Source organism: Spea bombifrons, chromosome 4, assembly GCF_027358695.1.
Source record: "Spea bombifrons isolate aSpeBom1 chromosome 4, aSpeBom1.2.pri, whole genome shotgun sequence".
In the NCBI taxonomy this organism is placed as follows: Eukaryota; Metazoa; Chordata; class Amphibia; order Anura; family Pelobatidae; genus Spea; species Spea bombifrons.
The window spans coordinates 32026004-32039741 of record NC_071090.1 but is presented as its reverse complement, the minus strand read 5'-3'; the positions used below and the strand labels follow the sequence as shown (position 1 = coordinate 32039741).

The following is a 13738-nucleotide window of genomic DNA, read 5'->3' as shown; positions in this document are numbered from 1 at the left end:
GGGAAATATTCTGTTTGCAAGGGAGTATGTTACACCATAGAAGATGAGATATAAAATGGCTTAATCTAATTAGTTTCCTAAGGTTCTCTTTCTTCTAATTACCCACCTGTGTGAACCAATCAACCAATTTAACAATAATTGAGCATTACCTTCCTGGGGAGGAATTATACAGACAGGAAGTTAAAATGTCTACCCCCATGGTATACATATAAGGTGGGGTTCTAATGCGCATATATTCCGTGTTTGAATCTGTAACCCTTTACAATGGTTTATCAAGGGTATTCAAACTGTAAAATGTTGGATATGAACAAAGGTGGACAGAAACAGACTAGATGGAGAAAATGGTTCTCTGCCATCAATATTCTGGGTTTCTAAACCAAGCAAGTTTGCCATTGTTTTTGCAGTTGTGTTTTTTTTTATTTTTTTTATTTTGTGGGGTCATAGTAGTTTTATAGTTCTGCACCATGCCCAGTCAAGTGATAAGGGTGGAAAATGGGAAGTCTAGATAGATCCCACAGGCTATTGGCATTGGTGTCTTCGTTTGTTGTGACCACACTCACAAGTAGTAAAAGTAGTCTTAAGTTTAAACTGTGACATTCAAACAGATTTTTTGCGTACGTACGTTGTAAGCATGCTTCAGGAACAATCATTTTACAATCACCCAACTTGCATCCAGTTTAGTTACACTGCTACAATATGCATTGATGGGAATTATGTTTTGTGGCCAGGTAACAGGGGAAAAAAAGGGGGGAAAAAAGCATGATTTTGGTTAATATTTGCTTTTGAATTCAATGTATTAACGAGTTTTCTTGTTGAAATAAGGTTTTCATGAGAAATTAAGGTTTGCTAGTCCACAGTTTACAGTACATTTGAAAATAAATAGGGATTGTTGAAACAACACTGAAAGCTGTTGATGAATGGATGACTCATCTTGTAATGTTTGGAGTTTGAATCCAAAGTACCAGAATATTTTCGGCATTGGAGAAGATTTTTCAGAAGAATAGTGGTGTATAAACTCGAATTATGAAAAACCCCTATATAACCTTCAAAGATTTGGGGGACACCACAGGGTGATTCGCTGCTTGTTATGTGGACAGTCTTTGGATGATTTTTTTTCTTTTAAACAAAGGAGGAACATGTTGCCTTCTTTTAATGTAATTAGAACACATCTGAGCATATTACGAGCCAAATGGCATGTGTGGGATTCCTAGAATCAGGGCCGTAACTTTCATAAGGAAAGAGGGGTACCTGTCCCAAGCACCACAGAAGGGAGCGGGTTTGAGTCTCCGACTCTGCCTACAATACAGCAGCCTTGACAATGCGTGCATAAAGTAAATACGCATACTATAAGGAAGGCTATATGACACTCCTAAACATAGTTGTGCTATACTTAGCGTGATTAAGGATATGAATGCCCAATATTAGGTTTCTGCCTACAGTGTCTTTGAGGTGCCACAGGAGATATGAACCACCCAGCTTTGCCACCTGTAACATCGTAAATATTTTTTTACTGTAGGCAAGTACTACCACCTGTAGTATTTGTGATCAAAGAGAGAAACATATGTATTCACTAAACTGAGTTTGCAGGAGATTTGAATATTTCATATCATCAACTTTACAATGCATTATGAAGGGGCTTCTTCCCCCCCAGAAAAATCAAACTTGGTCGTCTCATATGCCAATCAGTTGAAATCAAAACCAAAGAGTTTATTTTTTACCAATAAATTGTGTTCTGTACATGATCATTTCATTGGCAAACAAGTCAAAGATCCATAAAGTGCATACAGCTCTTTGTACAATAATAAAGCGAACTCAAGTGAAATCTTTAGATTACGTTTTTACTCTTCATCATAACTTCACCAAGCCCGTCTTCAAAAGTAGTATTCTCTCCAAACGATACCAGTCTTCTGTACTGAGCATGGTCATTTATCCTGTTTCACTTATATCAGAAAGCTATTCAAATATCCTTCAGATATGAGGTGATCTGTGGCAATTCACATCACTGTCAAATATAACCATCAATACAATTGAATTGATAGGGGAAATTATAGCCTTTACATAGCAGGATGCCATTTTAACATAGCACATACATCTTTTATGGTATTCATATTACTGGAATAAGACCTTTCCTTGGGCAGATTACAATTTGGATTTTCAGTCGTCCTCAATGCATTTTTATCTAAAGTGACTATTTTAGGTAGTTAGCTAATAAGCACAGTTCATTAGATGACAATTACTCAAACCTACCGAAAAAAGTAACTCCAATTAAACCAAGAGTATACGATCACATCCATTGAAAGACTCTACAGGTGTATGGATTTTCATATACACAATTTATGGGGGCTTTTTGTAAATATTCTTTTTAATATACCTCCCCATTTACATTCCATGATTTGGTTTATTATTTTACACAATGTTTAAATATCCAGGCCACACAATTTCCTGCAAACCCCCGTTTGGTCTGCATAGAGAGCAACGAGTCATTGTGTTACCTGTCAACGACATTTGTGGCCAAGACTACTAGCAGCACAGTTGGTGCTAATAAATACTACATCTCGAATAGCCCCTCGCTACTACCTTATCCACATGGAATATTTCATAGCATGCAGCATTTCATGATGATCACTTCCCTTTAATTAACTGATCAGCCACATGACTTTCACCAACTCCACATATCTGGTATTCTAATGTGTAGATTCTCGCATAGCCTTACCTGCTACTACACGATTTCTCTGAGATAATAAATAACTTTGGATGTCTCTTGCAAACTGCAAAAGCCAATACACGGTTTCAATTATCTGTCCCAACGTTTTGATCAGGTAACTTCAATTTCCCAATACTGAAATCTCTAGAAATCTTAAGTTAATTTTTGTAAGGTCCTTCACATTTTTCTTTATAATGACCCCTCGTTTGCTTTTAGGATCAGACACAAAGCTGCAGTCTTATAACATTCGTTTACCAAACATCTGAATAAAAACATCACTGCTGTATTTGTAGCCCTGCCAAAGATCAACATCCATGGTGCCACCATGTCGTAGGCTACACTTGTGTTCTCGCAAAGAGTTACTGAACCACAGCTGCCAGTAAAAAAAAAAAAGTTTACTATGGTCTTTGTTTCATTTCCCTGTTTAGTCTTTTTTTATAACATGCTTTTCATTTTATACACCTCAGTGAACTGTAAAACAGCCAAAATTCCATTGATCCAGTGTTCAGCTCAATTTTGTTATATTTCATTCTGAGAGTTCAGAGCATCCTCTATGGAGCTAGGAGCCTTGGATTTAATTGTCCCGTTTCCAAAACTCAGTCTTTCTGCATGATGCCATCTGCAAGAGGTCATCACTCTCTGAGGGCACTTGATGGAACTCTTTCTAGGCTTTCTTCATCTCCCATTCCTGGAATTCAAACACACATGATATACATTAACATAGGAGGATGGATATCGACAACCATAAATCTCTAAATATCCACAAGACCTTTGATGTTTTTTGTTCTGAGTAACTGGTACCCAGTTAATAGACAAGTATTAGCCAAGAGGGCAATAGTAAAACAAATTTCATAATCCCAGTAGCTAGGGAATTTCTCTTGAACGACCTCCTCAGATAAAAAGGTAGACGTTGAAAGCTATGCTTTAGCGGTACCTGTATAAAAAATAATAATGTCTACCTGAAGGTAGAATGATCTCTCCTTTTATTCTTCAACACTCAGACTATTGCCTCCGTTGAAGAGTTTTATATAGTTACCTTAGCCTTTTGCAGCACTCTGCCTTTGTTCGTTGTCCTAATCGATGGGGTTCTACGTCTCATTTCAGCTGCACTGTTGACAGGAACTGGGCGTTCAGCTTCTTGCTGGGTTTTAGGTGCCTTTATATAAAAAAATAAATAAAAACCAAGATGGTTTTATATTTGGGAATATAATTTAACTGATATACACACACACAGTGCCGGCCTAGTGCACAGATCTATGTGGGGCGCCTCCTCTGTGGTGGACTGGATGGGTGCAGATCTTCTTGGAGTAACAGGGCCAGTTGGGGAGATTGTCGATGTGCAGTGTATGCATGTCTGTTAGTGTCGAGTGTCTGTGTGTTAGTGCTGAGTGTCTAGTTACGTTGGTCTGAGCGTGCGTGCATGCATGCGAGTGTGCGGGCACCGGAAGCGCTGACAATTTGGCGGACGTTCCCACCATATTATGTCCGCGGCGATGCGGATGAAGATAAATTGAAGATAGAAGAGAAGGTTAAAGAGAAAATCAAGATGATTAAGAAGAAGCAGAGGCGGTCGGCAGAGAAGGTAGGGAAACATTTAGGGAGTGTGAGCGTAAACGAGAATGAGAAAGTTAATTTTGTTCCTGAATTAAAAACGCCCCTGAATTTTTGGCTAAACCGAATGGGCAGGGAACGTAATCTGCTACCGAAAACGAACTGGCTCATTTGCACATGCCTAAAATACATACATACATAACACAATTTTACCGTAATTAAAAAATTGCACATATTATGAACTGACTGCTTCTAGCCACTAGATGGAGCACTAGACCAGGAGAATACTTACTGGGCTTTCTGTCTTCCCAGTCACTGATAACCCAAGGGAGGGCGCCCCTGCCAAAGACTTCTTAAGGTTCTCCTTCACTTCCGTCAGCTGCAGTTCCAACTCCACCCGGCACTTCTCATTGTCTTTACACTGTTCTTCTAGCCCAGCAAGTTTGGCTTCCAGTTGCTGCTGTTGCTTACCTGAGCATCAAAAGCACTGCATATTAGATCCCATAACAGAATGGATGATTTCTACAGTGTATAATGTCACAGGATATTTCTTAAAATAGTATCACAGTTATAATAGTTGTTTAACTATAAAAAGCTATCATATACATACACCGAACAGCCATAACCTTATGACGACCTGCCTAATATTTTGTTGATCTTTCTTTTGCCTCTAAAACAGCCCTGACCTTTCGAGGCATTGACTCCACTAGACCTCTGAAGGCGTGCTGTGTTATCTGTCACCAAGACGTTAGCAGTAGATCCTTTAAGTCCTGTAAATTGCGAGGTGGGGCCTCCATGGATCGGACTTGTTTGTCCAGTGCATCCCACAGATGCTCGATTAGATTGAGATCTGGGGAATTTGGAGGCCAAGTCAACACATTCAACTCGTCAAACCATTCTCGAACTATTTTTGCTTTGTGGTAGGGTGCAATATCCTGCTGAAAGAGGTCAATGCCATCAGGGAATAATGTGTCCATGAAAGGGTGTACATGGTCTGCAACAATGCTTAGGTAGGTGGTGCATGTTAAAGTGACATCCACATGAATGGCAGGACCCAAGGTTTCCCACCAGAACTTTACGTGACGCATCACACTGCCTCCATCGGCTTCCCAAAGTGCATCCTGGTTCTATGTGTTTGGGTACGTGTGCGCCCCTCACCTGGAGACCATCCACGTGATGTAAAAGAAAACGTGATTCAGACGTGGCCACCTTCTTCCATTGCTCCGTGGTCCAGTTCTTATGCCCACGTGCCCTTTGGGCAGTTTTGACACCTTTCTATTGGAACCAGCATTAACTTTGTCAGCAATTTGAGCTACAGTAGCTTGCCTGTTGGATGTGACCACACAGGCCAGCCATCACCCTCCACATGTATCAATAAGCCTTGGCCGCTCATGACCCTGTCGCTGGTTCACTGCTTTTCCTACCTTGGACCACTGCTGACCGGGAACACCTCACAAGAGCTGCTGTTTCGGAGATGCTCTGACCCAGTCATCTAGCCATCGCAATTTGGCTATTGTCAAAGTCGCTCAGATCCTTGCACATCAATTTTGAGGATGAAATGTTCACTTGCTGCCCAATATATCCCACCCACTGGCAGGTGTCATGATAGGATTATCAGTGTTATTCACTTCACCTGTGGTCATATTATTGTAGCCCATCGGTGTATTATGTTCCATACCATTTGTATTCCATCTACATTATGTTTAGTAGGGCAGGGCTGATATGGCCTTATTTGCAGTTCCTTTACCAACCTGTACTGCTCTTAAGGGTTTCCTTGAGCTCCCGTCTCTCCTTCCTTAGTGCTATCAGTTTATTTCGAATGGCTTCCTTTTCTTTTTCTAGCCTCTCCTTCTCAACGATAAACTTTCGGGCATCCTCCTCAGCTCTGTTTTTGCCATATTTATACTGGTTGGCATCTGAAACCAAAATAATTCACATTTAACACAAATGTTGATGATTTGATCCATAAAGTAAAACATTGTGTTTGGTTTGCCCCCCTTCTATTCAGTAGATAACGCACGTTTAGGAGAAAATCCTATGTGAAAAGGTGCCCTTACGGGGCTCTCCTCTTGCGGAACTTTGAGTATGATACCGGTATTTGTAGTGTACTTTTTTCCAAAAAAATTTTAAGTTGCAGACTTTTGGGCCAACCGTTCTTATAGCAGACACTTACTAGATGCATGGCGTTTTACTTTAACCTCAGGATCCACACGCCGTGACTTCTCACTGCAGGAGGAAGCGTGACGCTTCACCTGAGCTCCTCCAGGGGTTCGTATGGGGTCTTCCACCTTGGACAACAAAACATATGACATTTAATGACTAGATCACCTTCCCAATAGCTAGTCTTCAGTCAGACGTTCTAGATGTTTTTTAACACAGTAATCAGATTTATCGTGTAAATGAAAAGGTTGTGAAAACATACAAAAATTGTGAAAAGGTATATAAAGTCTGTCCTCACATTCTCATTACAGATTTTCACTTAAGTTGGCTATCCAACAAAGAACAATAATTAGGCAAAAGGGACATATGTAGTACTGTTAACTAATCTTACAATAACATGCAATGTATTAAATTATGTGTCAGTAAATCTGGATACATCAGTATCATTCTGTTATGCAGCATAGACTGCACCCAATCCTCTCACTTCTTAGAACCTAGAAGTTGAATTTTCACTAAAATGATGCTGGAAGCCTGTGAGAGAAAACGACCAGCTACTGTACCTTCTCGTAGGCAACATCATCGTAAAGCCTCGAGTCGCTGCTACTGCTTTGAGAGGAGGTTGCCCATCTGGAAAGAGGAAAATATTAAGTATGTTAACTTCCTGGAGAGGATACTGTGAGGCCATAATTTTATCCTTAACCATTCGTGTGCCTAGAGGTAGCAAGGCGGAGGCATATTTTGGCCTTGGTTGACAAGACCTATGGCGGCAACCCCTCTGCCGCCAAACCAGGAGCAGCTCTATGGGGTGATCAAGCTCCCTGGTGGACCTATGCTCAATGGGCAGATACAAGCCACCATAACACATTGTTCCATGGAGCCTCTCATCCCAGGTGGAAAGCTGGGATATGACATTATGTCTAAGCATTTGGTAGTATGAATGCCTGTTGAGGAGGGGGTGCTGCCCTGGATCAGGCCCAGGATAGCACTGAAGATCAACTGTTCACTGTAGCAGGGTGTCCCCCAGGCATATCTCTTATACAGTTGGCATTAATAAACCATATTAGCACATAGCATATATAAGTTATCCTGTTGCCATAAATAAACCATTATATACATAAATCGTGTTTCGTTATCACATACACAATGTAAAAGCCCAAAAGTTTCAACGCAAGTGAACAATGTGTTCCAAAGCTGTATGCGTGTGCTTGCTTGGACAGTACAGCCACATCCAGGGGTAGGCACCAACACTGCTCATGGTGGACAATTTAATGATGTTCTATAGACCTGAAAAAACCTTGCCACAGACACTGGTGTCCTTGTAGAGAAACTTTGCCTATCCCTCCCCACATCTAAAATGCAGCGCAGTTCTAAGCACCGTATACAGCCATACTCTTTACTGGTACTTACAGGAATGAATGACGCACGGCTGTGACAATGTTTGCTATCGTTTCTACATCAATGTAATCATAATGTAAGGCCTCTGGCTTTGTTTTGGAACCAGTCTGAGCCAAAAGGAGACCCAGCCACCGTCCCATCTCTTCTGAAGAGCTGGCCTGTCAGGGAGCAAAAAAGGAGGTAATTTTACAGAAGAGAATTTAGAAGTAAATCAGTAAAAAGTCTGTACATACATAAGTCAGCAACATAATATATATTTTCAGTTACTGATATATTCAACATTGCGATTGTTAAATACATAATTCTGTATATTTACTGCGAATTCAATAGTTTTTAGACGAATTTATTTTCCTGATCTATAATAGCACCGATTCTTGACCCTGAACAGCATGACTATTATTCGGCTGCAAAACAAAGAAGCTGGGCCTCCTTTGCATCGAGTTACAGTCACAGTGCATTTATATAATGTATGTATCTATTATCACTACTAATTAATAACTCCATAAGGATACTTGCCTCTAGAACAGAGACATCCTGATTCTGACGCAGAATCCGGAAGGCAAATGGGTGCTGAGGCCCGAGACCCGGCGACACGTCACAGCCTCTCAGCGCGATGGAATTTACATGAGTGCGTAGATCGTTACGGTCCTTGTGGAAATACAGCGTGTGGCCCTTTAATCGACACCACCGCTCCTTCCAACACTGATTTACAAGCACATTCAGGTAACCTGGCAAACAGCAATGGCAGAGAAAAAAAGACAAGAGGGAGTCAGGTTTAACAAATTAAAAATTTGTCCCAACATGCCGCTGGGTTCATTATACTATGGGCATTTGGGGCACACTGTCAATTCCCCAGAAGTGGTCATCTTCCTGCCAGTAAATAATATGAAATGAAGGGCAAAAAGTACAAGTGTGCTACTTAAATGTAAATGACACTTTTTAGTCTATTGAGCAGCATTTTGTACGTGCTGGAGATTATTAGTATTTTTTGTTAGGTGGCAGGTCTATCTTTAACGATCCCCCAACCAACATTTTCTTATACAATTTCTTCTGCTGGTAAAACAGATATTGTCTTTTGATAACCCTATTTGGGATAGTAAAAGATATCTGTTTAAATTTAGGATTATCACCGTGCGGCATCACCTGCATCATTTTGCAATACAGTATTTATAGTGCCTACCACAGCAAGGGACATCTTCCTCAGTGGATGATGTCTGATGTTCCTCTGCTGCCTGTTTCTTTTTAGAGAAGCTGATAATTCTAGTAATCTTCTTCCCAGCAGCCCGGCTCATGGTTCCTTTCAGCTCTGCAAGCCCGCTCCTTCGACACTTCCCTGGTGAAAACATTCAACCTTTATTACTCACATATTTCTAAGAGATGTGCAAGATGTATCCCAAGGCAAGGAGAGGATGCAAAGAAACGGCATAAGCGTGTGTTGGCAAGACAAAATCCATCCACACGTTTAATCAAGAAGATGATGGAAAGGTTCTCAGGAGGGGTCTATGCATTAATAATCAAGATGGCCCAAGAATGGTTTGGTATTCAATGTCCATTTTATAGTTAGGACATTTTTGAAGACAATTAGCCAAGCACCTTCATCTTTGCAACAACGTTTGGCTATTTTTTCTGAAACTAAGGTAAGTGTGGTAAAACAAAATTGAGTTATGAAAATATTTAATACCAGTATAACCAATAATGATAACCAAGAGGGACTCCTGTTTGTAACAGGCTTATTCAGGTGTAATATAGACTTACAATGATTGGAAGAAAAATCATATAATACCATACGATTCAGGACACGAACACTAGAACTTATTTATGGGAGTTTGAGGAAACTCACCTGTCTCTCTGTTCTCCTTCCCACTGCTGGGAGAGCTGTTATCTCCATTTGCCGCGCTGTCCGAGTCCGATGTCTTATCATGGGACAGTCTCTGTGGAACATAAACAAGATAGGACTGTGAATAAATGTTTAAAGACACATTATCTTCTTGTCACGCAATTTATTCTTTGTAGTCCTTTGATGAAAATTAATGTTTAACTTCTTTCTTGGCCATATCCTGCCTGGGAAAATACACCTGTTTTTTTTTTTTTTTTAACTGCAGTTTTTACAAAATGAATCAAATGATCTTGTAATGCATTATGAAAGTAGCAAGGGAGAAATATACAAGATGACCATAATCTTAATTTTTCTTCCTGGGTACACATCGGCCTATGATTTTTTTAATCCCTTTTAATGGAAATCTTATTGCTCACCTTGTCCAGCTCTAGCTTGTGTCTCAGTGCTGGGGAGGCTGGGGAATTTAAACTGCTTGTGTTGGTGGCCTCCTTGATGACCTGTAGAAAGAGAACAAATCATACTAGTGTAAGTTTGGTTTAAGAAAGAAAAAACAAAACAAACAAAAAAACCCTGCTATTTTAGCTGTTTCAACTTGTCCATCATCCCTATGAGGTCACTTAATAGCAAAAAAAACCCTGTAGGCTTGATTTCCATTGACTTCAAGTTGAAATGTAACTGTGCTGCAACAAACAGCGTACATGACTTTGTCGCAGGTTTAACTCATATTTAGCTTCACTCACCAACACAGTAAACCAGACACGAAAGCCAACAGAGTTCTGGTCTCTAGGAATCATGTTAACTATAGGTCATACCAATGGTTAGTGTTCAACTTCTCCTGGACACTTGTCCAACTTTTTTCAATAACTTTGGACTTAGTTGATACTTTGAACCCCTTCCGCGCCTCTAAAGCCTACCCCCAACCCATCATGGAAGCATCATACTTAAATGATGTCTTCAATATGTGTCTCAGATGAACACCTTGTTATAAATGCCCAAATAATTACAATAATTACATGTATTTAAGAGCTATGTTGCTTTGCCGAGCCTAACAAAAAAAATAATTAAGGACTGTTAAAAATATTGCAAACAATAAAAAGGAAAATAAAAAATAAAGCAGACGCACGCAAAAAGCATAAGAAATAGGTGTTCTTAAATAACGGATCTGTTCATATATAACTAAAGGCAATAGTTGCTGAAAATCAGCTCTAAATTTGGCACGGCACCATACAGAGGAAGCGATTTCTAAATCAGGATTTTTTCAAATTGATGTTATCCTTTTGTTTTCTGTTCATTCTTAACTCTTTGACCTTCCTGTTGGTATACCGTGTTGTTTTTCAATCTGGTAAAGTAATTAATGGCTTGGTGCATTGTACGTGTGCTTAGAATTTTGTTGACAGCCTTTTCCGGAGCTGGATGTCCAGTTAGCTAGTATAAGAAGGGCCACCAATATGACAGATCAAAGCCAGTTTGATATCTTGCAGCAACAATCTTTGTATTAAACTGAATGCATAACCAGATGCAGGCCTTGCAAAATAAATTCACTAGGCGTGAATGGATGGATGGTGTAACACTCTGGGTAGCCATTACAGCTTCTTCATCTATAAAACGTCATTTTCGAAACACAGTCAACAATGGCACTTATTGTGACCATTACAGTTCTTCCACTGGCTTGGCCTAAAGGTAGCATAGCTCCATAAAACCCATGGAGCGTGTATTTATATCAAGTCCTCACCCTCAGCCATTCCTCTGCCTGTTCCCGACTCTGTACAGCCAAAACCAACATCTCTGCACTGGGGAGGCAGAAACGCAGCTCGTGCTTCTTCCGGCGGCCATCCTTGGGCACATAAGACACACCACAAAGCTGTAACGGTATTTCCAGATGAGGATGCTGGTCCTTGGAGCTCTTGTAACACTGGAGAAGATAAATACAAGTGGATATAAGAATAATCAAAATACAGACAGACAAATAATGAAATCCAACCAGAGAGTATGCACAACGTAGCTAGTATAGAAGGTTCATCAAAAGATTAAAAGCACATTGAGAGTACATTAAATCTCATACTATTGCAAATGAACGGACGGTCCCTTTAGAGATATGTTAAATGGCAACTTCAGAGGTTTAGAATATTGTTAACCTTTTTGGTTTACCATTACTAGCAATTAGTTATAAAATATCAAAGCCCTTTTTTTAAGAATGTTAACATGACAATCACTCAAGATGTACTGCAATAAGCCACATCAAACAATGTGATTATTGACCCATGTGTAAACCAGTTAGGGATATGTCGGGGTCCTGTATTGAAAGTTATTAGTGGGAGATTATCCAGAGACCAGGACTAGCTCATATTCATCCTGTGTGATGGAACAGGCTAAGGGTTAAAGCATAGAAGACTTCCAGGGTATGCTCATAAATCTGACCACTTCTGATCACATTGATGGAAATATTAAAATGCTGCACACAGTTTCCATCCCTTTGGCCCCACAAGTACGGAATCAGGAAATCCTATCTGGCAAATGCTATATTTTGATTATGTGGGGGTGTTCTGCAAGAAAAAAAAATATCAACTTCCTTCCCTTTTCACTTTATCTCTTATTTTAACTTTGTGATTTATTGTAAAAGCTACATGTTGCTCAACAATCTAACTCTCAAAGGGAAAATATCCTCTTAGTTCAGGATGCATCTTTTCGGTGTACAATATATTCCAGTTTGCAGAACGTAAAATTACTTTACATGTGAATGGAGACCAACCGGCAATTTCAACTTCTCTAAACTACAACTCCCACGATCCTTAGATTGCACTTGGTTGGCCAGAGTCTTAAGATGATCATATGAGTTTCCGTTGGCATCAGCTGGAGACCCCCCCCCAGCTAGCCCAGTTTGGAGCTGATACACCACAACTGAAAGCTTACCAGCAGTTTGTTATCCTTGATGAGTGTGAGCTGTTTGGCCCACTGTCCGAAGCGTTTCTTGCGCAAGAGAAAAGCACAGATCCTGCTGTCCCGAACTAGGTGGAGAGAAGCCTCTTGTGAAGGCCACTGATGCATCTGGCGCTGGGCTTTACCTTCCTCATCCTCCTCGTCGTAGGACTCGTACGAGCTACTCAGACCGTCAGATTCGTTATCTGTTCGCACAGAGAGGTGTTAGATACATAAATATATTACATAAATATAGCGCATGGACCTTGTAATTATAACGATCTAGCAACTCTTACGACAAGTATGATGATCCACTACAAGTGGCATAAGTGGTTTTAATCACATTAAGAACACAGGAATGTTTAAGAAAGTTTCGTTTCCATGGTAATCTACAGCCGATTTTTTTCACATGACAATTAAGCGCTTCTGTCAAAAATGTTTGATTAAAGAATGATATTCAACACTATTAGGAATGCTTTTTTCTAATGTCGTATTTAGTTAAGAAAGGGTGCGATGGAAGTTATTGCAATGATATAGTAGAGAAGGTTTGGGGGTTTCCAAAATACAGTAGTTGGGGTGAGAGTCAAAGAATGACCCCTAAAAACATCAGTGATCACAGTAAATGTAGGACTGCCAGAAAGCACACCCGCTAAGCCCACCAACAAGAAGCGTGGTACTAGAGAGTGCCAATGTGTTTTATTTGGTACGTACAGGAATTCTTCTGTTCCCCATTTATATGAGTTAGTGGATAATTATTGTCGGCTTCTTCGTAATATCCATCTTCTATGGAATTTGGGGGGCTGGAGCTATCTGTTGAGACACAGAACGTTATCAGAGGCATTGAAAAGTAAAAATGAGGGCAAAATATTTATGGGGTCAGTTTCCAAGTTTACTTACTGCGAGATGTAATGTACTCTGTGGACTTCCCAGGTCCCAGTGGAACGGCCTCCTCGTAGTAATCTTCAGGTGGGGGGGTTGTTGGCAAGGGAGGTGGTGGAGCAGAGGGGGGTGGTGGCGGCTGACATGATGGGCTCTCATTAGCTTCTCTGTAGTCATCCTGCATGTCTCGCAAATCCTGCAGGTCACAGTCTGCATAGAACAAAGCAAGCTGACTTCACTAATCCCAGCAGGTTGAGTTACACAACATTACATATAAAAAAAAAAAACCTACAGAA

General features: G+C 40.3%; 1 protein-coding gene across 1 annotated transcript in view; it reads right to left on the bottom strand.

Moving 5' to 3' along the window:
- Window positions 1-3127: 3127 nt before the first annotated feature.
- The window catches only part of AFAP1L1 (actin filament associated protein 1 like 1), a 34549-nt gene continuing 23938 nt past the window's right edge, over window positions 3128-13738 (bottom strand). Inside the window, exons 4-18 of the mRNA XM_053464802.1 lie at window positions 13461-13652; window positions 13275-13373; window positions 12558-12769; window positions 11380-11559; window positions 10064-10144; window positions 9651-9741; window positions 8991-9143; window positions 8327-8538; window positions 7823-7968; window positions 6976-7042; window positions 6429-6543; window positions 6007-6171; window positions 4548-4726; window positions 3741-3860; window positions 3128-3392 (exon numbers count right to left, since the gene is read on the bottom strand). Coding sequence (XP_053320777.1) covers window positions 3369-3392; window positions 3741-3860; window positions 4548-4726; window positions 6007-6171; window positions 6429-6543; window positions 6976-7042; window positions 7823-7968; window positions 8327-8538; window positions 8991-9143; window positions 9651-9741; window positions 10064-10144; window positions 11380-11559; window positions 12558-12769; window positions 13275-13373; window positions 13461-13652 — 2036 coding nt within the window. The 3' untranslated portion in view covers window positions 3128-3368. The remainder of the gene's footprint in view (window positions 3393-3740; window positions 3861-4547; window positions 4727-6006; window positions 6172-6428; window positions 6544-6975; window positions 7043-7822; window positions 7969-8326; window positions 8539-8990; window positions 9144-9650; window positions 9742-10063; window positions 10145-11379; window positions 11560-12557; window positions 12770-13274; window positions 13374-13460; window positions 13653-13738) is intronic.